Source organism: Staurois parvus, unplaced genomic scaffold (assembly GCF_062004578.1).
Source record: "Staurois parvus isolate SC_StPar_1 unplaced genomic scaffold, SC_StPar_1.0 ptg000564l, whole genome shotgun sequence".
In the NCBI taxonomy this organism is placed as follows: Eukaryota; Metazoa; Chordata; class Amphibia; order Anura; family Ranidae; genus Staurois; species Staurois parvus.
This window is the reverse complement of record NW_028318360.1, coordinates 3,409,888-3,432,030: the sequence shown is the minus strand read 5'-3', so window position 1 is coordinate 3,432,030 and position 22,143 is coordinate 3,409,888. Positions and strand designations below refer to the sequence as shown.

The window sequence follows — 22,143 nt, the reverse complement described above, 5'->3', positions numbered from 1 at the left end:
CATCCTCCGGCGCATGAGATAGCCCATACCAATATTTTTCCTGAACAGAACTTACAATTCATGTACAAAAGGTAAGAAAGTAAAGCCTTCATTTAATCTGTATGGTACACGTGAATTTAAACAAAAAATCCACTTGGCTTCAAGTCTGAGAAGATGTCTGTCCAAATCTCCATGCCTCAGGACGCAATTTCAATTGTTCAATAATTCAAAACTGCACTTGTTCAGTTCTCTCTCCATGTTTCTCTAGGACATGTCTGGCAATTGATCTGTCCCTTTTTTGAGCAATATCATAGATATGCTCCAATACTCTTTGTCAGAATTGATGGATGGTCTTACCTACATACAGTAATGAACAGGGACATTTCATGGCATACATGACTCCCTCAGTGTTGCAATTATAGAAGGCTGCAATTTTAATGATCTCTCCACTTTTGGGGGTTTGAAATTCCTTAATAGTAGGAATAAAGGCACAGACCTTGCAATGGCCACATTTAAAACTGCCCCTCAGTCTATCTGGTAGCCAAGTAGGAGTCCTGTATAGTCTTGAAATATTATTCAGATGACTACGTATTAGCATGTCCCGAAGATTTCTGCCTCCTCTAGAGGTACTCAAAAGGGACTCTGGACAAATCTTTATCTTCAAGTTAAAGATTCCAATACCTTTCAATAATTCTGAAAATCTGGCCAGATTGGTTAGAAAAAGACCCTATAATTCTCATTTCTGCTTGGTTATCTATCTTTATCCTTTTTTGGTCAAGAAAGGATTCTCTTGGACTTTTGGTGCATAGGGACATGCACCCTCGTCCAGTCAAAAGTAGTGTCCCCAATAGTATAATGTCCCCAAAGACATGTAACAGAATATATTTTGGCCTCAATTTATGAAGAAATTTGATGTTATTTGATATGTTTTTTTTAACAGACAGTATTGTTTTTGTTTTAAAAGTCTCTATCTATTCTTTTTTTCATTTATATAATAAAATGTTTTTAAAAAAACCCAAGTGGTGATCAAATACCACCAAAAGAAAGCTCTATTTGTGTGAAAAAAAATTATATAGATTTTATTTGGGTACAGTGTTGCATGACCAAGCAATTGCATGTTAAAGTAGCACAATGTTGAATAAACAAAAATGCCCTGGTCATGAAAGGGGTAAAACCTTCCGGAGGTTAAGTGGTTAATATACTGAAACATTTTTTTTTTTTTTTTTTTTAAGATTTTAGTGATTGGGTTTACATCTACTTCAACAGTCCATTGGAACCTGTCTACACATATTAATGCTTGAAACATACTATAAGTATAACGACATCAACACACATACAATACCTCAAGCCAGACCTGTGCATTTGAAATAGCCATCACAAACACTTCTCAACCGGATTCCCTGAAACCAGCCATACCCTTTAAAATGCCTTGGAGAGCAGCAAGTCGCCTAAAACTGGAATAATAAAGAATTCTTGTACAGGAACTGTGACTTGTACGTGCCAAATGGAAACAGCTAGCTCTTATTAAATTACCTCGGGGCCTTTTTTATAGCAGGTTTTGGAATGAGGTGTTTAGGACTGTATTTTATATCACAAACTAACTGGGGCTGCTGTATTCAAAGAATCCTGAATAGCACAGGGACTTTTAAAATGATTTCACGTACAATATTCATAAAGGGGACTGTGTTAGTAACTAATCCCCACATTCCACCATACCAGGTAGCCTCACACAAAGAAGGTCCCCTTATGTCGCTGTGCAGTCCTGGGCAGCCGAGGGACTGTATACTTTGGATGGGAAGATGTCGATTTGCCAGTAGAAGAGTAAACTTAACTTAGAATATTTTTTTTCATACTGGTTAAATGCCAGATTGTAAACCTGCTGGTCACGAAGTGATTTATATTCTGCTGAATCTTCAGGAATGTGGTGCTCAGCAGTGGATCTGATTTATAAAATCTTAAATAATTCCTGGCAAACATGCGAAAACACCCTTTAGTTCACTTAAAAATTCCATAAAAAGTTTTAAAATCATTTTTCAATTTGGCATGTCATTAGTCAGTCTTTAAAGTGAAACTTACCTGGGCTAAAATGCTGGTCCATGATTTCAAAAAGCAAATTCATGGCCAGTTGCCTTGGCATCTGGTCCCATAACTGACCACTTGTGATGGGCTTGGGCGTGCTCAGATCTTAGGCCGAATCCTAACTGAGTGAGCCCGCCAGGAAGCTGTCGCCTGTACCCGGCCAATCATCTGTGGCCAGAGCATTTCCCCTCCCTGCAGCTGCATGCATACAATGGGCATGTATATATGCGGCTGTGGGGTGGGGAATGCCTCAGCAGCTTAGGATTGGTCCACTACAGTGACATCTTCCTAGCGGGTTCACTCAGATGGGTTCGGACTAGGATCTTAACTTGCCTGGGCTCATCCCTACTAGCCACCATGGGACCCCAAAATGGCGGTTTCAACATCTGAGTAATTGCTTTTTTTGTAGGTCTCCTGTTACTTTTTTTTGTTATTAATGCTGGCCATACTGTATGTAAAAATATAAACTCAACAGCTCATAGATGAGAGATTTATTTTTTTTACGGATCTAAACACATATCATACACACAGCAGTGTTTAGCAGGGTATTCAATATACAAGAAAATTCAGCGCACAGGAAGTGATCTTAGTAAACCATAATATATGATATGTGACACGTCTAACAGTACAATGTCCATGATAAATCAACAGACCCAGATGGCAGCCATCCCGGTGTATGCCATATTCACCTTTAGCAGTGTACTCTAGTGCTGCTTTCAGATCTTTAACTGTGTCTCTATGTTCGAGGGTGCATATCCTCCTAAACATGTGAACATACATGTGTGTGCGTCAATTCATTCTAATGGTTAGAATTAATACAATTGTGTGTAAGCTTCCAAACACTTTAGGTACATAAAATGCACAACCTTTACAGGCCATTACACAACTTCTGGCGGCAAGGTCCGGCGTTCAGAAGCATAATTTAATTAGGGCCATGTGCATAAGCCCTCAAGTGGTTCTAAAGTCAAAAATGTTTTTTACCTTAATGTATTAAGGTAAAAACCCTTCCAGCCCCCCCCTCTACCTAAATACCTACATGAGTTCTATATCAATCCAGTGCTGTGCCCATCTGCAGGCATTCTCTCCCCTTCCCACAGGTTCTCTTGCAAGCTTGGCTCTGCTGTCAGTCACATCCTGTAGAAGGGAGTGGGGGGAGGGGCCAAGCTGTGTATGTCTATGGACACACACAGCCCAGCTCAGAAGCACGCCTGCACGTGTGTCCCCATAGGAAGCAACTTCCTATGGTGGTACACGGAGAAGAGGAGAGGCAAAAAGAGCCAGCGGAGGACACTAGAATAGGAGGTAAATGGCCACTCTGTGCAATACCCTTGCAAAAAAATACTTTACAACCTCTTTAAAAATGGGGTTTATCAAATGTTGTACATAAATCTTCTCTAGGAATAAGTTGAACTAAAACAGATGTGAAGAGCCGGCTGGAAAAGTTTGCAGTGGTGGCCTCCCATGGCTGCACAGTGTGAACCTGGCAGAAGTGTAGACAGGTAAGTAAAAGATCTGGGGGAAGGGGGGGGGGGTTAACCCAAAGGATAACTACACCAAAGGGGACACAGATGAAACAATTTGCACTTGTTTATCTGAAGTCCTCTCTTCTCTACAGACCCCTAAAGCTTACATTATACACAGCATTTCTGAGCTCTAGCAGACAGGGCACAGGGATCGGACATCACACACTGCACAGCATAGAGCAGGTAGCCGAGTATAATCTGAGACCTGAGAGGAGGGAAAGGACACACCCACCTCTACAAGGACTCATGGGGAAAAATGCACAGCTAGGGTGTTAACTGCTGTGAGTTGGAGGGCGGGGAGTGGGGTCTTCCCCCGGGATTCTATGGTGTTGGCATAACTTGTCAGAAGTGACTCATGCAAATTAGATAGCAGAGAGAAGAGAGCAGGTAGGAACCACACTAAGTGCTTTGGGTTGATGCAAAAACACACTATAGAAGTAAATGTTTTGTTCATTATTAATTTCAGAGGTTTACGACTCAATACTATAACTAAAACTCATACAAATACTATTTACTGCAAATGATTTTCCATACAGGTTTATACTTTTACCTGAATTTAGATGTGCAATTATTCTATGATCATAATACCAGCTATATCATGGGAATTTAGTGGTATATTTGGTCTACTTGTTTATCATGATCTAGACAAGTAAGAGTTGAAATGTGGTCCCAGCCATCACACACATAAAAGCTGTATTTAATCTTTCAGAGCAATGATGGTGATTTTACAAAACATCATACTTCAATTAAACAGAGTGAGCACTTCACTTTAAAATAATCTTAATGTCAATATTGACCTGCATCCCTGTGGGATGTGGTTAGTTTATGGGCAAATGTATGAATGTTGGTTGCAAGCAATAGAGCACACTGTGTTTTCTGTATGCATGCCAATCACTTCTCATGTGTTTATCACACACGTCAGGGCAAAAAGATGTGAAAAGGGAAACATGTGGAGTGCACGTGGAATCAACTTGAAATTACCCACGATCAGTGTTCCCACAATTTAGCAACTACAAGAGGGCGTAGACGATGGAGTTGGTGTAAGGTAGTATCATGTCAGCCGATCACAACTTTACCAAGAAGCCTTGTGCTTTCTACAGCTTTCACTATTATTATTATTATTATTATTATACAGTATTTATAAAGTTAGTAACTAAGGAATGTATACGGTTTTCACATATATTTCCGTATATATTTTCATTTACTTATGTTCAGAGTTAAAAATATTTACATATTAAGGTAAATATTATTTACTTCATAGAAATATTTAATAATTAACTTCAAAGAGCAGGTGCTGAGTGTTTATCTTTCTCAGGTTTTCTTGAGTCCAATTTACTGCTGAGCTGTGAATAGCCTGCATAGCCTGTTTTACATATACATCTGGACAGCAGCAGATCAAATAACACAGTATTAGTTTAGGGGGACTGCATCCATCTTCCAGCACATAGAACCTCTCTGAATATTCATTTAGCTTTGGCATGCTGCTGGCACAGGAACACCAACTATCAGCCCAGACTTCCAGCACATGGGAAAATGACTTATAAACTGTTTAAAACCCCTTTCACAGCTTCCCAGTGGGTTGCAGCGCATTATTACACCCACGTTAACATACAATATATTAAGAGTCAACGTGTTGTGTTAAGGCAACTTATTCTAAGAAGAAAACAATATTTATGTGTTGTGATGTGCAACAACTCAAGTGGTTTAGCAGCATTTGCAAGATGTGTGTTGGGTATCATTCTAATGAATGGTGCCTAAAATTGTGCATTGCACAGATATGAAGCCAGCCTAAGCGATGAAATGGCTAAAGTAAAACGAAAGGTATGGATAGAGTGGAGAGCGTTTAGAACTCTGTCAGGTTGTTATTGCGGTCTGTGCCGCTGTTAGGTAGATTCACCCTTTGTCCTGTTTAAAGCGATCACCGAGGGTGAAAATTAAAGAAAATCCCAAATTTTGGGTTATTACCAGAAAAAGAATAGAGGGGAAATCGTCCAATGTTCCAATGCACCACTTCACTAGGAAGTGAAATCTGGGACACAGAGGGCCAAAAAAAACCGACAGAAGTTATAACCCTCCCTTATTCTATGTAAAATAAAAAAAAATCTTTTGCCTTTAGTTCTACTTAAGAGTTAAAGCGTAACTAGGGTGAATACTTACCAGTACAATGGTCCCTCCCCAGAACCTTCATCTTCTGAATGCCAGTCTTTGAGCCTCTTCTTTGGCTGGTGGAGGATGATTCCATTTCTGAGCATGCACAGGAGCTACTCATCCTGTCAGTGCATGTCTCTTCAGTAATAAAAGCCTGTCTACTTATTGTATCTTACAGCAGAACTTCAGTTCCACTAATAAATGTTTAGGAGAGTTAACATAATGGGGGTTCTTTAGGGTAGGGAGTAAAATGATGGCCATGAAAAAACAACTTTGGGTTTACTGAGCTGAGAACAAATAGATCAAGAAGCAGCCAGATTGTGATTATCAAAAAAGTGAAGAATGTGGTGGGACCTCCCCAGAGGAGTTGACCTTTGGGATGCATTTCCGAAGTTTAAATATTGGATGGTGCTCTCCTAAAATGCAGCATATAAATACAGCAAAAATAAACTTATGGATCAGCTTCTTGCAGAAAAGGACTGCTATCTGCTGCTATGGTATTTGTTAGCTAACCCAAGTTATATTGGCTAACAGCAAGGGAGTCCAAAGATATCTATAAGGATTTCAGGTTAGCATACACAAGTATCTGGTAAACTTGCAGCTCTCATGGCCATAAAATATTGCATTTTACAGGATACACTTTAAAAGATAGACTGTCACCCATGGCCAGCATTGGCTGGCAGTGTGGGTTGTGGAGATGTTGAGATACTATTCCCTTTTTGGGTCCCCTGCATAGTATTGTTGTACGCTTTGATAGAGTACTTTGTTGCTACTTTGAGATTGTACTTTTCTACTTCGATACTTTGCGACTGTAGAAGATATCTTGGCATAGCATTCGGATTTCTTTATGTCTGTCATTGATATATTCCAACTGCGTTTTAGGCCTTTTCATATTCCTTGATAACTTAACCCCTTGATACCGATGTCACACAAATATGTAGCCTCACGGAACTGGGCTTTTTTCCATGGGGCCGCATATTTGCGTACCGGTCTTTGTGCTGGGAGTGCGCCGCACTGCACGCTCCCAGCACAAAGACTGCGGTGTCACTGAGAGCCCCGAGTCCCGTTCGAACGCTCGGGACCTGGGACTCCCGATTCCGGGTCTAATGATCGCTGTGATAGCCTCCGATTGGCTAGCACAGTGATCAACCCCCTTGTTTTTTTTCTCTCTCTATGAAAGGAGAAGAGAGATGCATTGTATCTCTCTAACTCCTGGCATAGAGAGAAAAAAAAAATGTTTGTTAAAAAAAAAAAAAAGATAAATATTAAAAAATAAAATAAAAAATAAAGAAAAAATACCTAGATCAAGGTTTGATCTAGTTCAGTGCCAGGGTTATTAGTTAGGTCAAGATCAGGGTCAAAGGTCAGGATTTTTTAAAAAAAATTGGTGTCAGTGTGTTTAAGGTAAAAAAAAAAAAAAAGACAAAAAATGCGCACTGAGCTGTACTACGGGTACAAACAACAAACAACACACACATATATGGTTTCGCTGCAATCGACAAGAGCTGGAGAATTTATTTTGGGTTGTTCGTTCTTTGGTGGTAGGTTATGGTAGTAACAAGAAATACACAACTAAATAAAAAAAATTATTTTTTTTACTATTTTGGGCCAGTTTTCTTATGATAAAAAAAAAAAAAATCAGGAGATATCCATTACCATTTACCACCAAATGAAAGCCCAATTTGTCCTGAAAAAAACTATGTATAATTCACCAGGATGTACAAAGTAGTTGTGATGATATGTACGGGTTTACTAACACATGTCAACATTGCAAAACTGTGCTTAGACATTTAGATTTGTTTTACCCTTAGGCGTGAAGGGGTTAACAACAGAAAGGTAGACGTTGTGTCTCTTCCTCTCTTCACATGTGATATATTTGTCCCATGTTTTATTTGCCTGTCTTTCAATGCAGCTAGTTTATCTTATGGACTTATGAAGCTTAATAAGGGATTTTGTTTTTACTTGCAGTGAATAAATACAAAATAGGTTAAACCAAGTTCCAAATACTGATTTATAGGTTTCCTAAGCAAAAACACAAGGCAACATCAAATCCTAGCATATTATTTTAGCCACTGACTTGGAAATTGTAGTACACAGGATGATGGTGGACCAAAGGTTACTGCCTGGTCTACACTATCAAAGGTTATCTCGCTATGATTAAAACTTCCAGTCAAACATACCTGTGGAGTATCTCCAATTTTCTAGTTATCATTCACATTGACCCACTGGTCAGTTCCCTAAATAAATCAGTGTAGTGCCAGTATACAGAATTACCCTAAATTGAAACTTGAAAAAATAAAGGCAACTGTGTTCTCTGGTTCCAGGTAGCAGGCTAACATGCCCACACTGGAAAGTTGGATAAAAGTATGAAACAGAAGAGACCACCCTTGTATTGGCCAAAGCAGGAAGGTGGCTCTAGAAACTCAGCTACAGATGTCTTGGCACTGGAGTTCCAGAAGTGTACCGACACCTATAAACGTTGATTTTTTGGGGGGAGAATATTTTTATACAAATGCATTTACATCTAGCGAAGAAATGCAGCCGATGAAAAAACTGTCAGTGTCTCTTTACTGGACTTTCAAATGTTTGATCTTACCAAAGAAAAATACCCCACTCTTCACAATCATGCTTTATTCATGTCATCAGTTTTCAGCAGCACCTATATTGGTTTGCAGCTATTTAAGGATGAAGCACAGGAAGGGCAAAATTAGAACTAAAATATCTGATTAGCACCTTGAGAATTGCTGCTACATACATAGAACCAGATACAGATGCTTTGGTTTATCAAAAACCGTGTCAAATATTGCACTAGTTTTATGTTGCCCTCTTTTACTTTTATAATAAAAAATATTACAAAAGAATTAAGTTTTGTTACACAGATAAACACATTATCTAGATCAGTGATCACTAACTTGTGATCTGCCTGACTTTTTCTGCTCATCAGCTATCCTTTTTAGTGTTTTTTTTTATGTGTGGCCAAAAGACAATTCCTCTTCTTCCAATGTTGCCCAAGAAAGACAAAAGGTTGGACACCCCTGAGCTAGAACATATCCAAATCTGAAACACCAGCTTTGGCTGGCAAGTCCCTTTAATGTTTATTTGCTATTATATTTCACCCATGTCAGAGATCGACTTCTGGTCCAAAATAGTAAAACAAAAATTATGGAGCCGTTTCATATGAAAGAGTTCATAAAGAATATTTATTTTTTTGAACCCAGAATCTTAGCACAAAGGACGTCATCTCAGCTGTAGTGGAATGCAGTTTACAATATGGTATTTCTATGCAAATATTTCATATTCTGCAGAAACCCCCTACACACGCAATTACAGCCTCAATTAGCACAAGGGAAAATATATTATCTAAGTGCCGCAGTTAAAAATTCATTTACATTTTAAAGAAAAAACATACAAGCTACACATCTACCGCAATCCGCATTTTCTTTGTAATTTGTCTTTCGGGTAATAGTTTGTGAGCTTTGAAACAGAGCCAAGCTTTGAAAAACACACTCCAAACTCATTTCCTGTTGCTGATGTTCTTGGCCAAGAACATCTGGTTAGCATTTCTGAGGACTAGAAGAATGGGTTACAGAGAAGAGTCACAAGTTTCCACGAGGAACAGAGACTGCTCTGAAACTGCCCCAAACATGGACTTTACAGCTTGTTCTGATGAACATATATTTGGACATCTTTCTGCGGCCTTGGGTTGTGTGCCTGTTGGCATGTCCCCATTTGTAAAATGTAGCTGTGGTCAAACACGGGTAAAAGAAAAATAATTGGTTTTACATGGGGCAAATATTTTAAAGCTCTACATATAAAAAGGTAGATTACTCAGGATCAGTCCACTTTAAAAACGGAACTCTAGGCAAGCCACTAAATACACTATTGAAATAAATGTAACGCTATTGTTTTGGCAGATCTGATGACCTGGCTTATCTCTGCTGCTGTTAAGCAACACATCTCATTCACCTTCCCCCATCCCACTGCTCACTCCTCCTATCAGCAGGTTCCTTGTGAGCCCATGTGCATGCAGCACACCTGGCTGGTTTTTAGAACAATCCCTCCTCTTTCCCAGCCTAAATATGGCACGGGGAATTGGGCTGAAGGCACTTTTATAAAACAATTATTTTATTAAGGAGATACTTTTTTTTTTGTTGTTACCAACTGGGTTGTGTTAACCCTTAAACTACTACTGCAGTGATCTGTCTTGGGCTCTTCAGTGGTGAGATCTCCCCAAACTATATTTTTACCAGTGCAATCTATTCCCAGACTATGGACTATGCATACTGAAGCATTTACATATTCTGATCAAGCAGTAGAAGTCCTTTAAAACCAGGCATCATTGCCCTCCATAGCTATATGCATTGTAGAAAACTTAATCTTCAAATTTCATAACAAAGGTACGAAATCTGATTCTCTCCCCTCATTTTTCCTGGCAGCAGGGACATGGTAGCCTACCATTCTTCTAATGTAAACAACCGATGATGTAAGATGTTGGAAACCTACTAAACCAAATTCAGAGTCTTTGGTTTAATTTCTAAGGATGAATTTCTTCACAGTACATACAGTTATAGAGGTCAGTGATTACTTGTTTGAAAATGGCTTCAATGCTTGTTAAAACTTTTGTGTCTATAGTCTGGGCATAGATGCACTTTAAACTTCCTCCTTTTGAAAATATTCGTTGTTTTTAGACATTTCAGACCCAGAACAAATATGCAGCAAGAGAAGTTGGAATCAGGTTAGAACAGGATCTGCACGCTTGTTCAAGTTGAATTAAATAAAAAAAGGTAGAAGTCAGAGGGTGAACAAGATAACCAAGCATTTCCAGAAAGATCAGCAAAAGCGGCCCCAATCTCTCTCAGGTTTGCTCCTGTTGGTTAAATATTTTTGCTGTTTCTTTAACGGTCTATGGTGCAAGGATTTTACTACATCTTGAGGATTTTTGCTAGTTTTTGGTCGATGTAGGCTTGCTAGCATTTCTGCAAAACTGACTAAAAGTGGAAGGGCTTACAGTAATTATGCTTAGCTATTCTCAGGGTGCTGCAATCTGTTCACATGATCGGCTTCCAGTGGCGGCTTCAGGGGAGAGGGGAGACAGCTGACAATAGATTCCCAATAGTAAGCCAATGGGTGAAGACAGTGCATTGGCATTTCATTTGTTGTCGCTGCATTCTCGCCTCCGCTGAAGCTGGCCCCTGGGGAGATCACATAATCGGATCAAACTGGTCTGTGAATAAGTATAAGCATCTTCCTTTTACAGAATCGTTAGTATAGAATTTAGAAGGGGGATGTAAGCTTAGTAAGTAATAGCCTGGAATTCCAATCATCCATTCCATTATGAGAGTTGAATGTTTTCTTTGCTTACCTTGCACACAGTCAACATTGTCCATCTAAAGAGGGAGAGTGGCCACACACTGACGCCAAGATTCAAACCCAAGCACAGGAGCACCATAAAATGGTAAATTTTCAAAGGTTAGGTATCCATTTTAGATGTTGACTGTATTTCATGAAGTATTTTTTCTAGCAGAACTCTAAGCAAAAATCATGATGTAAGGATCCCAGTTATACTCCCTCACAAACTGTATGGGTCTTATTTTAATTATAATTAAAGAGCCTCCTCCATGTTTGCAGCTCAAGCCCCATAAAAACACTAATGGGTGTCTATAGATACAAATGGCTTAAGAAGTTTGCTTCTCCCACACCAGTACACCCTGCAGAGTGGATAATGGAGAAGAGCACATATCAGGTTACCTCCTGTAAACATATTAATGGTATCAGATTCTGCAAAGTAACAGAGTTCTGACCCGAGTTCTAATGATTTTACATTAATACATACCTGGATCTGAGTTTTGTTTTTAAATCAGTCTGCCTGGAGGGCTACTTTTACTCATTCACCTAAAATTACTTTAATATGTAGCTGGCAGATTTTTCAAGAGTTTAGCAAAATAAAAAGCCTTAGAAAATATTAAACCTGTACAGACACTAAATATTTATTGTAAAGTGGACTCTTGACCTGTCAATGGGTAATGGGCAAAAGTCATCTGCAGTTGTCAATGGATACAAAGCCATGTTACCAAATAAACATTTTCCAGAGAAACCGGTTTTCTTTAAAAGCAGACTACAAGGAATCCTTCACATCCAACCACATTTCCAGCATCTCCCCTCTTCTTTATTTCCAACACGCGTTTACTTTACGCTCCAGCACTTCTTTTATGATCTCATTTATAAAGCAATTACAAGAACAGTCTGTGTTTCCTATTAAGCTACCAATTAGCTTTCCTCTTTTCTGTCCAAGCAACATAAAATCCACAAACTGGAAATACATTGGTGAATGAGTTCAGATTTTGCAAAAGCAAAATTCCATGTAGATACACAATGACAGGACACAAAGAGGAAAACCGAAGCATACCTGTGGGACATCCTCCCCCATAACCAGCCCACTCAGAGGACCTTAATGTTTGGATTCTGATGGGTGACTTCATAACCAACCCAGAAAGTACAAACTTCTTCTCATCCTTGGTTCTACCAGGTGTTGCAAATTCAAATTATTTCTGGGATTTGTTAGAAAGCGTTCTAACCATCCCAACTTCCCATTCTTGCACCCTGCATCACTCCCTCCTTTAAAGCATCTTCCATAGCTCTTCCCTAGCGTTCACCTTTATAGTGCCCTTATATTATTTTTATTCCAAGCTTCTATTGCTTTCAATGTGACTTCCTCTATTCTACATGCTTTCATTTTGATTCCTGGCAGCAGGGACATGGCAGCCTACCATTCTTCTAATGTAAACAACCGATGATGTAAGATGTTGGAAACCGACTAAACCAAATTCATTGAATTTGGTTGAAGCTCATTGAACTGTACCTCCCTGTGTTATACACTCTTCAGTTTTGGACCCTTAGGTCCATGTTTATAGAATACATACCACATTGTTAAGTTTTCTTTTAGAGGTTATAATAACCAACTAATCTGTTTTCTAAATCATAATCAGATACTTCTCTGTTGTCCTTTGATTATGTCAGGACTTGTTGCAATGCCTCCTGCAACTCGGCTTATGGATATATGGCACATGTGCAATAACTTCTACAGTATCTCTTTCTTATAACGCAGACATTTTCTGAAAAGATTGAAAAATTCTACATGTGACACTGAAGGCTTCTGAAAGGTTGGAAGTGACTATTTTACCTCCTAGGTTAGGTCAAAAGTTACCTTGGGACAGGGTTGAGACATTTTGTCATATGAAAGAAAGCTAAGGCTGCCATTGTAAAACAATTTCTATACAGAGCTCAGAAACAATTGAGTACTGACGTGATACTTTTTTTATTTGCACGAACATACAATTTTGAGGACAAGCTTTCGGGGAATGTCCCCTTCTTCAAGGTCCAAGCAGTACTAGTACAACGTTTTAGCAGAATGGTAGAAGAGATGTGGGGGATGAGGAAAAAAAAAAAAGCAGAAAGAAACACAAGCCTAGGGTGTTAGCTTAGAGAGAAGACACAGCAAAGCAAAAGCAAAGACTGGGGAAGGGGGAACAACACTCAAAGAGGGAGTCATAAAAATGTTGGATAATGATTGAAGAATCCCATGTCCAAATTAAGGCCCTTATCTCTTGTGTCAAATAGAATTATTCTTAGTTCAAAAGTTTTTCTTTCCTGAATGGATTTGAAATTTCCTTTAAGAACTAAAACATTGAGGTCTTCCATAATGTGGTCATCTTCTTTATGTTCCTTGATGGTATGTCTGTGCAAATTCATCCTTGTTTGCAACTTCTGTCCTGTTTTGCCAACATAAGATCCTTTGCTGCATTTTCTGCACTGGATAAGGTACACAACATTACTAGAGGTGCAGCTGTATGATCCGGAGATATTGAAGATCCCTTTTGAGTGTCTGACACTTTTTGATGGATTGATTTGGTTGCACAGTTTACAGCGTTTTTTATTGCAGGGTTTGCTTCCATTTGTGACCTCATAATCAGAAGGAAGTTTCCTACTGATTAGTTTATTTCTGAGGTTAGGGGGTTGTCTGAAAGCCAGTATTGGGGGTTGTAGAGCTCATAATTGTCTATGTATATTTGGCAATCATATTTGCTCAAGACCTGCTCTTCGTAGTGCTACACATTGATTTTGTTTTAGTGCTCCTTCTAACAATTTAATTATGTCTGGTGACCCACAGACAACGATGCACTGGTCAACCACATCCTTTATGTATTCATGTGTCAAAGGTGGATGTAGAAAAAAAAAGGAGACATGTTTCCAACCAGGTTAATATCATTGTGTATTTTTTTCCATATCTACAAATAGAAGGTGTTATCAAAGACCATACACTGGATATATAAAATTTTATTGAAATTCTTTTTCCAACAAACCTGATTGACAATACACCCAATATTCATATGGGCCGTTTTATCTTATGTGTGCAATGACATTTGAGAATCAATGAGAAGTTGAAGTAATATCCAATTACTTAGGTAGAGTGACATAGTAGCATCATGGAGAATTCCTAAGTATTTATCAAGAAATAAATATAATTACACATTTTCTATAAAACGTGTGCATTGTATCTTTTGAATCTTTTGAAAGTTGACTTTCAATGTCACATTTACATGCAGGTATAAGGAGTGGAGATAAAGACAAATTCGAGAGGCTATCCAGAACCCTCATGAAAGTAATCTGGAATCTTTAACACCTTTAAAACTTACAGAGGAAGAGTGGCCTGCTCACTTCAATCACTGATACAAGTCTAAGTGTTTAGATCTAAATTAAAGTGCTATTTTCAGAAGTCAAAAGGAAATACATTTATTCTGCTTGCTGTCGTCAATAGTATATATCTGCCTTACCCCATTCTTAAAGTAGGTGTCCAAAACCTTGAGGCCATGGTCTTTGCGCTTCTCATCTGGGGCAACTTCATACTCTGCCTGCAAATTTGGAAACATAGGATTAGGAAAACATTTTTCTCAACTTCTGAGAAGAGAGCATATTATTATGACCTACTGCCTACCATAACAAGATATTAAATTGCTTCACTCGTTTTACAGAAAAAAACAACACAATGTAAAAGTCTAAAATTGTGAACAAATGCATTAACTGTTTTTCCTACAAACATTAAGGATGTGTGAACCTTGACAGAGGGACTGCTAGTAACTCAAAAACTTCAGTCATGCAATAAAACACTGATAATGCGAGTGCTTTAATGAAAGTGATGCAAAAGTGGGCATACATTTTTTATTAACTTACATAGATTTTTTAAATGCTGGAGGAGTAACTGTTCCTCTACAGTACTACTACTTCATTGCACATTGCAGGTAAAAATGCATTTCAAGCAGAAGCAATGCGCGGCCACTGAGTTTTTGATGAAGGAAGGGTGTAGGCTCCACTGAAATCAATAGAAGGCTCACAGAATATTTACAGAGATGACACCATTGACAAGAATAATGTGCACAGATGGATGAAGAAGCTTAAAGAAGGGTGAACCAATGCTGAAGACAAACCACAGTCGTAAGCATTCTGAAGCTTTCTGTGGATGTTGGGCAGCCTGCATTCCTCCTCCATCAAGAACTCAATGACAACATGTTGCTTCTGCTGGGATCTATTATTTACCTGCAATGAAAAAGTAAAGGAGTTTGATAAGGAACATGCATCTTTTCTTGTTTTGGGAGTTACGGGGTGTACTTTGAACCTCATCATATCTCTACATCCCTCTAATGCCGATACCTTTAGCAGTTGTTTTTTTCGATGCAATATTAGGTATGCTTTCTGTATTACGAATGCTTATTACAAATTACTTTCTTATGCTTTGCACATTGTACAACTGATTTATATGTTACAAAAACTTAATAAACACCACTGAAACAGAAAAAGAAGTAGAAGTAGAGAAAGAGTTAATATAGAGGGAGAGTTACTCTACCAGCATGTGAAATTTGAACGACCTGCATGAGCTAATAAAAATGTTATGCCCACTTCTGCATTAGTTTTGGTACAGCCCTTATTAGACAATAAAAATGTAAAACCTTTTGAAAAGATGTGTTGGTGACATTCATAGTTTACACAAGCAAGTTATCACACAAATGTACTAAAATCATTTGATCAAAAAACAATATTACTCTATTCTGGTTTTGGTACTTTAAATGTAACTATATTTTCAGCAGATCTGTTTTAACAATAAAAAGACTAATGATCCGTTCTGTTTTAAACTTAGGATGGAAAAGAGGAAAATGCTAGTATTCGAGAACTAATCCTTTTTGGATGGAAAAGAGTTACCAAATTGTCTCCTTTTGTTTTATGGTTTGAAAAATAAGCTTCTATGGACTTTCTTCTCACCACCCACATTCAACAGCCTCATCTGTCTAACACCTGCAGAGATTAAGATGTCCGCAACATATTCCAGGCCTGCGTGCAGCTCAGACAACGAAGTTAAGCTTATGAAGGCTAAATATCGCCCAGCAGAAATGTATACAAGATCTGCAGTGAAGAGAACAGCACTCTGTGACGTAGACAGCTTGCGGCCTTGTAGTAATTAAAGGGCCACTGAAACTAAAATGAAAATTTTACTCTAAGTGAAAGAGCCACCAAAAACATTAAAAATAGCTTGCAAGTCATTATCACCTACAAAAACAGTGACATGTTTGACATTCGTGTACCTTTGTGGTGCTGCCTATTACACGGTCTTGGTTTTCACATTGAGAAGACAGCACAGGACACTAGTTGATAAATTTCTGCTAAAAGACTACCATGCATGATGTCAATGGAAAATGTTGTCTTTTATACATTCATTAATGCTAAAAGTTTATTTCTATAAATCATTTCATAGAAAAGAATTTTTATGGTCATTGGTTTAAATAGAATAAAAAGATGAATATACTTTTTAAAACTTCATACTGTATAGATACAGCAAAATGTAAATGTATATAGAACTGGGCAGCACAGTGGCTAAATGGTTAGCACTTCCACCTGGCAGTACTAGGGTCCTTAGTTCAAATCCCAGCCACGGCACCACCTGCCTGGAGTTTACATGTTCGCCCTGTGCCTGCGTGGGTTTTCTGCTGATACTCTAGTTTCCTCCCACCTTCAAAGACATGCTGGGAGGTTAATTGGATCCTGTCTAAATTGGCCCTAGTATGTGTATGTATGAATGTAAGTTAGGGACCTTAGATTGTACACCCCTGGAGGGTTAGGAACTGATGTGAATGTACTATATACACACACACACACACACGTATATACACACACACACACATATATATATATATATATATATATATATATATATACACACACACACACACACACACACATATACATATATATATATATATATATATATACACACACACACACATATATATATATATATATACACACACATATACATATATATATATATATATATATATATATATATATAAAAGTGCTGCGTAAATTGATGGCGCTATATAGGTACCTATAAAATTTCATAAACTGAGGTACTTTTCAACATGTAGAAGTCTGATAAAAGTTCACGTTTTGGGAACATGTTACACCTAATTTTAGGGTGGAAAATGTAACCCCTGCAGCAGCTCTCCAATCCCCCCCTCTCTGTGACAGCGGGCCAGCGATCTTCACAGCGTTCTGTGAATGAACTACAAGTACCGACAGCTTTTGCAGCTGACGGGTTGTAGTTTTCAATGAACTACCAAGGTGCTGTTAAGTAGTTATTTGATTCTTCCTGCCATTGTGGACACTGACAGTCTGCAGGAGCCCTGTATTGCACTCGCAATCTATTTGCAAATGCAAAGCTTCCCAGGCTCCTACAAAACAAAAATAGTAAATGCACATTAAAACCCCCTTTTTCTTTTTTTTAAAGGTGAACTTATCCTTTAACACACCAAAGAGAATACAGCCCTCTCATGTCTCACTCTACAATACCACAAATAATGGGCTGCAGTAAAACTATAACAGGCATGTCATGTTTTTTACTTTAAAGAGTAACGCCACTTTTATTGAGAAAAAAAAACCCATTCCCCTCTGGGTGATCTATGTACATTACAAGGATTTTATCAAACTTTGTTGCAGATTCCTACCATTTGCTATTCTAAAGAAATAGTTGTTTGTGTTCATGTGCAGAGTTAATCTGTATGGGAGTGGCTTTTTTTTGTAGTGATTAATTTCAAGGAAAGGTTTTCATATACAAAAACAAAAAAAACAATACCATACATAGAGGTTGTGTAACAGTGTTATCATGTCGTATGGCTAACGCAGAGTTTAACACAGGCATCATAGTGAAAACCTCCACAAAATATAACATAAGTTCCAACTGACACCAGGTGTAACCCTTTTGCAGGTGTAAGTCTAAAGAGGGTTGGGGGAGCCAAAATCCCACGACTTCTGAGTAGGGGCCACCCGACTCGCTGGCCGAAATGGGCCAGGGGCGTATAGCACCCGCTCACAATATTATCATTTGCCCTGTGTGAGAAACCCCACGGCAGAGGTCACTCAGCTATCATTTGGCATATGCTGCAATAAGTATCAAAGAGCCAGGAGCAATAAAGTAGATTCTGGGAGTGGCTTTTTAATTATCAGTCAGCTGCTGCACCTGCAGGGCTCTAATGAGGAAGTTGGCAAGGTCTGCATCCCTTTAGACCTGATTTCCCTTTGGATGTATCTCACCAATAATAACATTTTGTTGCATGGGATGCTCAAAATATGACTCTTCGTGCTTCTGGGAAAATCAGTAAGCCAATCTCACAAGCAGGAAATTACATATTTGGGGGGGGGGGGTGTTCTGTACATCATCTTTGTACAGGAAGTCTCCAGGTAGCCATATTGCATTTTACAGAAAATTGCAGACCTGCAGATTGAAAGGGAAAGGACATTTTAAAACACATTCAATTACAATATGACTTGTGTTGAAATTGTAAAAGCCATCATTTTTTATAATTGGGTAATTTTTTTCCCACCAAAGTGGATTTACCCATTAAGTATACTTAAAGCCCAAACTTTTTTTTTTTGTTAGTTTTGGATACAGTATTGAAGAGGGCTAGACCCTCTGTCAGGTTTTAATTTCCACTATTTAGATTTCTTACCAGAACAGAGGGGGAATCTTCCACTAAAAACACTTGTTTAAATGATAATTTGTTTAAGAGAAAATTTCTCTGACTTTGAAGTGATTTCATTCTAGTTCCTGTTATGTCTATAAGACAGAAAGTAAAGGGAATCTCCCAATTGCAAAGAGAAAAGAAACAAACAACCAAAACAAAAAAAACAGCGGACATACTGTAGGTTTTAAACCCTCCCAGCCTATGTCCGCAGTTTGTTAAAATTTAAGAACCCTTCAATATAGACAAAATGACATACAAGGGAAGCATGTGGCCTTTTGGCACTTTTTCTGCGGTCTGAGGGGCCCCTGCAGTGATATTATCTGTGTTTCCCTATTGCCCAGTTGTTGTATTGATTTCTAGGCGCCTCCTGTAATATGTCTCCAGTAAGACATTTTGCTGAAGCATGTACCCAGTCTCCAACAACTAAAATATAATTTTCACAGTCTTTGACAGTCTCCTGTAACATGTTTTCAGTCCCTGACCATCTCTCTTGCAGTCTGTAAGGGGGGTTAGAGATCTCTAGGTCCAACCCACTGCTCTTGTGGGTATAAAAAGGGACAGTGGTCTGATGCCCGAGAGGCTATGGAAAAAGGTGGAGGTTCTCAAAAGTTGCTCTAGAGGAGTTTATGGGTCTTGTGGCCAGTCCATCAGTGGTGTTTTATGGAGGGCACAGCTACCTAAGCACCTGAAAGATGTGAGAGCCATCCACCCTGGGGTTCACCCCGAAAATACCAGCCACTGGAGAATGCCATTAATGGACCTTTATTCACATGGACTCTACCTCTGCAGGTATGTCAGGGCAGTACATAGCCCAATTAGGAAAAGGGACTAGGGACTTAGGGAAAATGACAGTTTTATTGAAGTTCTGTTGGACTTTCCCATCTACTTTGGACTCTTGTGCAAAATTTTCTACAGTAATATGTTGCCATGTTCTCTGAAAGGAGTGCATTGGATACAGCACAATTCCACATTTAGCCTATAGTTTGGGCCATAAGCACATGGGGTATGAAGAGTCATGATGTAAAGAGTCATCATGGTACCTTACAACATGTGGTTACCATAAGCAACTAAGGTAAAATCAGCAAGCAGCCTGTGGATGCCATGTACCTGTTGTTGTAGGTGGAATTGCCACAGGGAAGATGTCAGCACTCCTTATGCTGTATTCTGTTTCCCTTAGTAACCAGAGCAGAACTGCATTGCAGAGGTCTCCATCGTACTGAGGTCCAAAGAGTTAAAGTCAAGTGCAAGTTGGAGCCCACACTATGTGCAAAGCGGGGTTCCAAGTTGCTCTCAGGATCGTTAGTAGGGAAAATGTTGGACAGGTGGCTTTGGTCAGTGTTCAGCATGGCCCGTCTAACTGCAAGCTACAGTGGGAAAATGTACATTTACACTGGGACCAGAGAGTTAACTGGAGAACGGTTGTTGTGCAAGTGTACATGGTGTACATTTATCTCTAAGAGTAAAGGTTTGCCTTAAGATTGAGTATTCCTCTACAGCAGCCTCAGCCTTGCCCCAGGTCATTAATGAAATTAGCACAGAGGGTACCCCATGTGTATTGACAGGAGAACCCACCCTGGGGGTTATCCTCTTTTGTAACCCAGGCTTGGTGCCTAACAAGCTAATTGGAAAACAGAGGAGGTACCAAACTCCTGCATGCCCCCCCCCCCTTACATGTCTGCAATCTTGGACCATCTCCTGTGTTATGTGTGCAGTCTCTGACAATTGTATCATGCTCTTAGTCTTTGACAATATCCTGATGTGCGTCTGCTGTCTCTGATAATGAATATTAACTAAATGTTATGTGCATCCATTTGGTATTATTGGAGGCAGCACTTGAGGCTACCTTATCAAGAAAGTTGACCACCACTGTACTAGACCCTTGAGATCATGCATTATTCACACAACGCATTATTTGAGTGAAATTTTCGAACTCTGGACATTTAGAACCACCTTCTAGAATAAACATATGAAGTACTCAATGGTTGCAGGTATTTAAGAACTTTGACAGGCTCAGGCTAAGTGATGACAAATGCATCGTGATATATAGAAGCCACAATGCAAACAACAAAATCAGATAGCTTACATATATTTGTAAAAAAAGAAAAAATTGCCTAAAAACAATTCTGCAAAGAGGTCATGCTGCTGGAGGACATCCAGTCCTAAACGGCTAAGAACAGCTAAGACTAGCGCAATTACAATTTCTTTACTAAATCTACAAAGCTAATAAACATATGCTGAATCATTAAATAACTATTCAAAAAATGTTTATGTAGCTCAGCTTCTTAACAGAGGGAAATAATAAGTTGCAGGGCCCCAGGGCAAATATTTTTGTGGGTGATCTCACTACCATGTAATTCCCTGTGTCATTAAGAAAAAAATGTTACGCAACATGACTATTTGTATGTGTTTAAGCCCTCTCATTGGTTCTCAGGCTTTATGGGAGCATACAACGTGAATTTAGTCTCCCATCCCTAGATTTGTTGGTGATCTTCCCTAAATTAAGGTCTGGAGAAATGCGGGAAATTCGTTCCAGCAACTGCCTCATCTCCTGAGCTTACCAATTCCTTGTTCACACTTACTGGAGTATGACAAAAAGTTCCTAAATCACACAAATATTCAAGAACCTGTAACAGCACAAACAGACTGCTGAATTTGCTGCTGGAGTTATAACAGAGCTTAATTTAAAAGGAGATTGAGTGGTTTTTCCAATTTAAAGCCCTATTCGACCAAACTTCTCCACACCTCATTTCCTTCATGGGTCCCCTATACCATTTTTCAAGACGTCTCCATGTCATCATCAGGACATGACATCACAGGACCTCTTCCTCCTCCAGCAGTGACATGAGTGCCATTCTTTGCAGCATTCTCCCAGTCCAGGATGGCTTACCAATGCAACCCCCAGGAAACGGCCTCAACTCAAGTGAGAAAATAACACTGAAAATTATTAAACCCAGAAGGATAAGGGCCCTTGGATCACATAGCATTGCATTTGCTGGGGTCAGCACTGAGAAGAGAGCTGAATATTGCACCAAAGACTGCTTTTTAAAATTTACCATGCGGGGCAATGAACAAAAAATATTTATTTTTTCATTTACTGAATAGCACGAGAAGTTCATTGAATAATTTTTATTTAAGTGCAGAGTGTACAACAATGGTTAAAGTTAAACTATAATGCTTTTGGCTCAATTTCACTTTTACAAGTTTGGAAATTTAAAAGGATAATTTTACCTTTGTGGAAAAAATATACCAAAAAAGAAAAAATTAATATAGTATACACAATTTCTACACAAGCTATATTGTAATGTATTATTAAATTTTACCTTTGCTTTTCACTCTGCAACTGCTCT

At 38.8% G+C, this 22,143-nt stretch overlaps 1 protein-coding gene across 1 annotated transcript in view; it reads right to left on the bottom strand.

Moving 5' to 3' along the window:
- Positions 1–22,143, bottom strand: part of GRK4 (G protein-coupled receptor kinase 4) — a 327,280-nt gene that overhangs the window by 91,353 nt on the left and 213,784 nt on the right. The window contains exon 4 of the mRNA XM_089691556.1: positions 14,561–14,638. Within this exon, the coding sequence (XP_089547682.1) occupies positions 14,561–14,638 (78 nt within the window). The remainder of the gene's footprint in view (positions 1–14,560; positions 14,639–22,143) is intronic.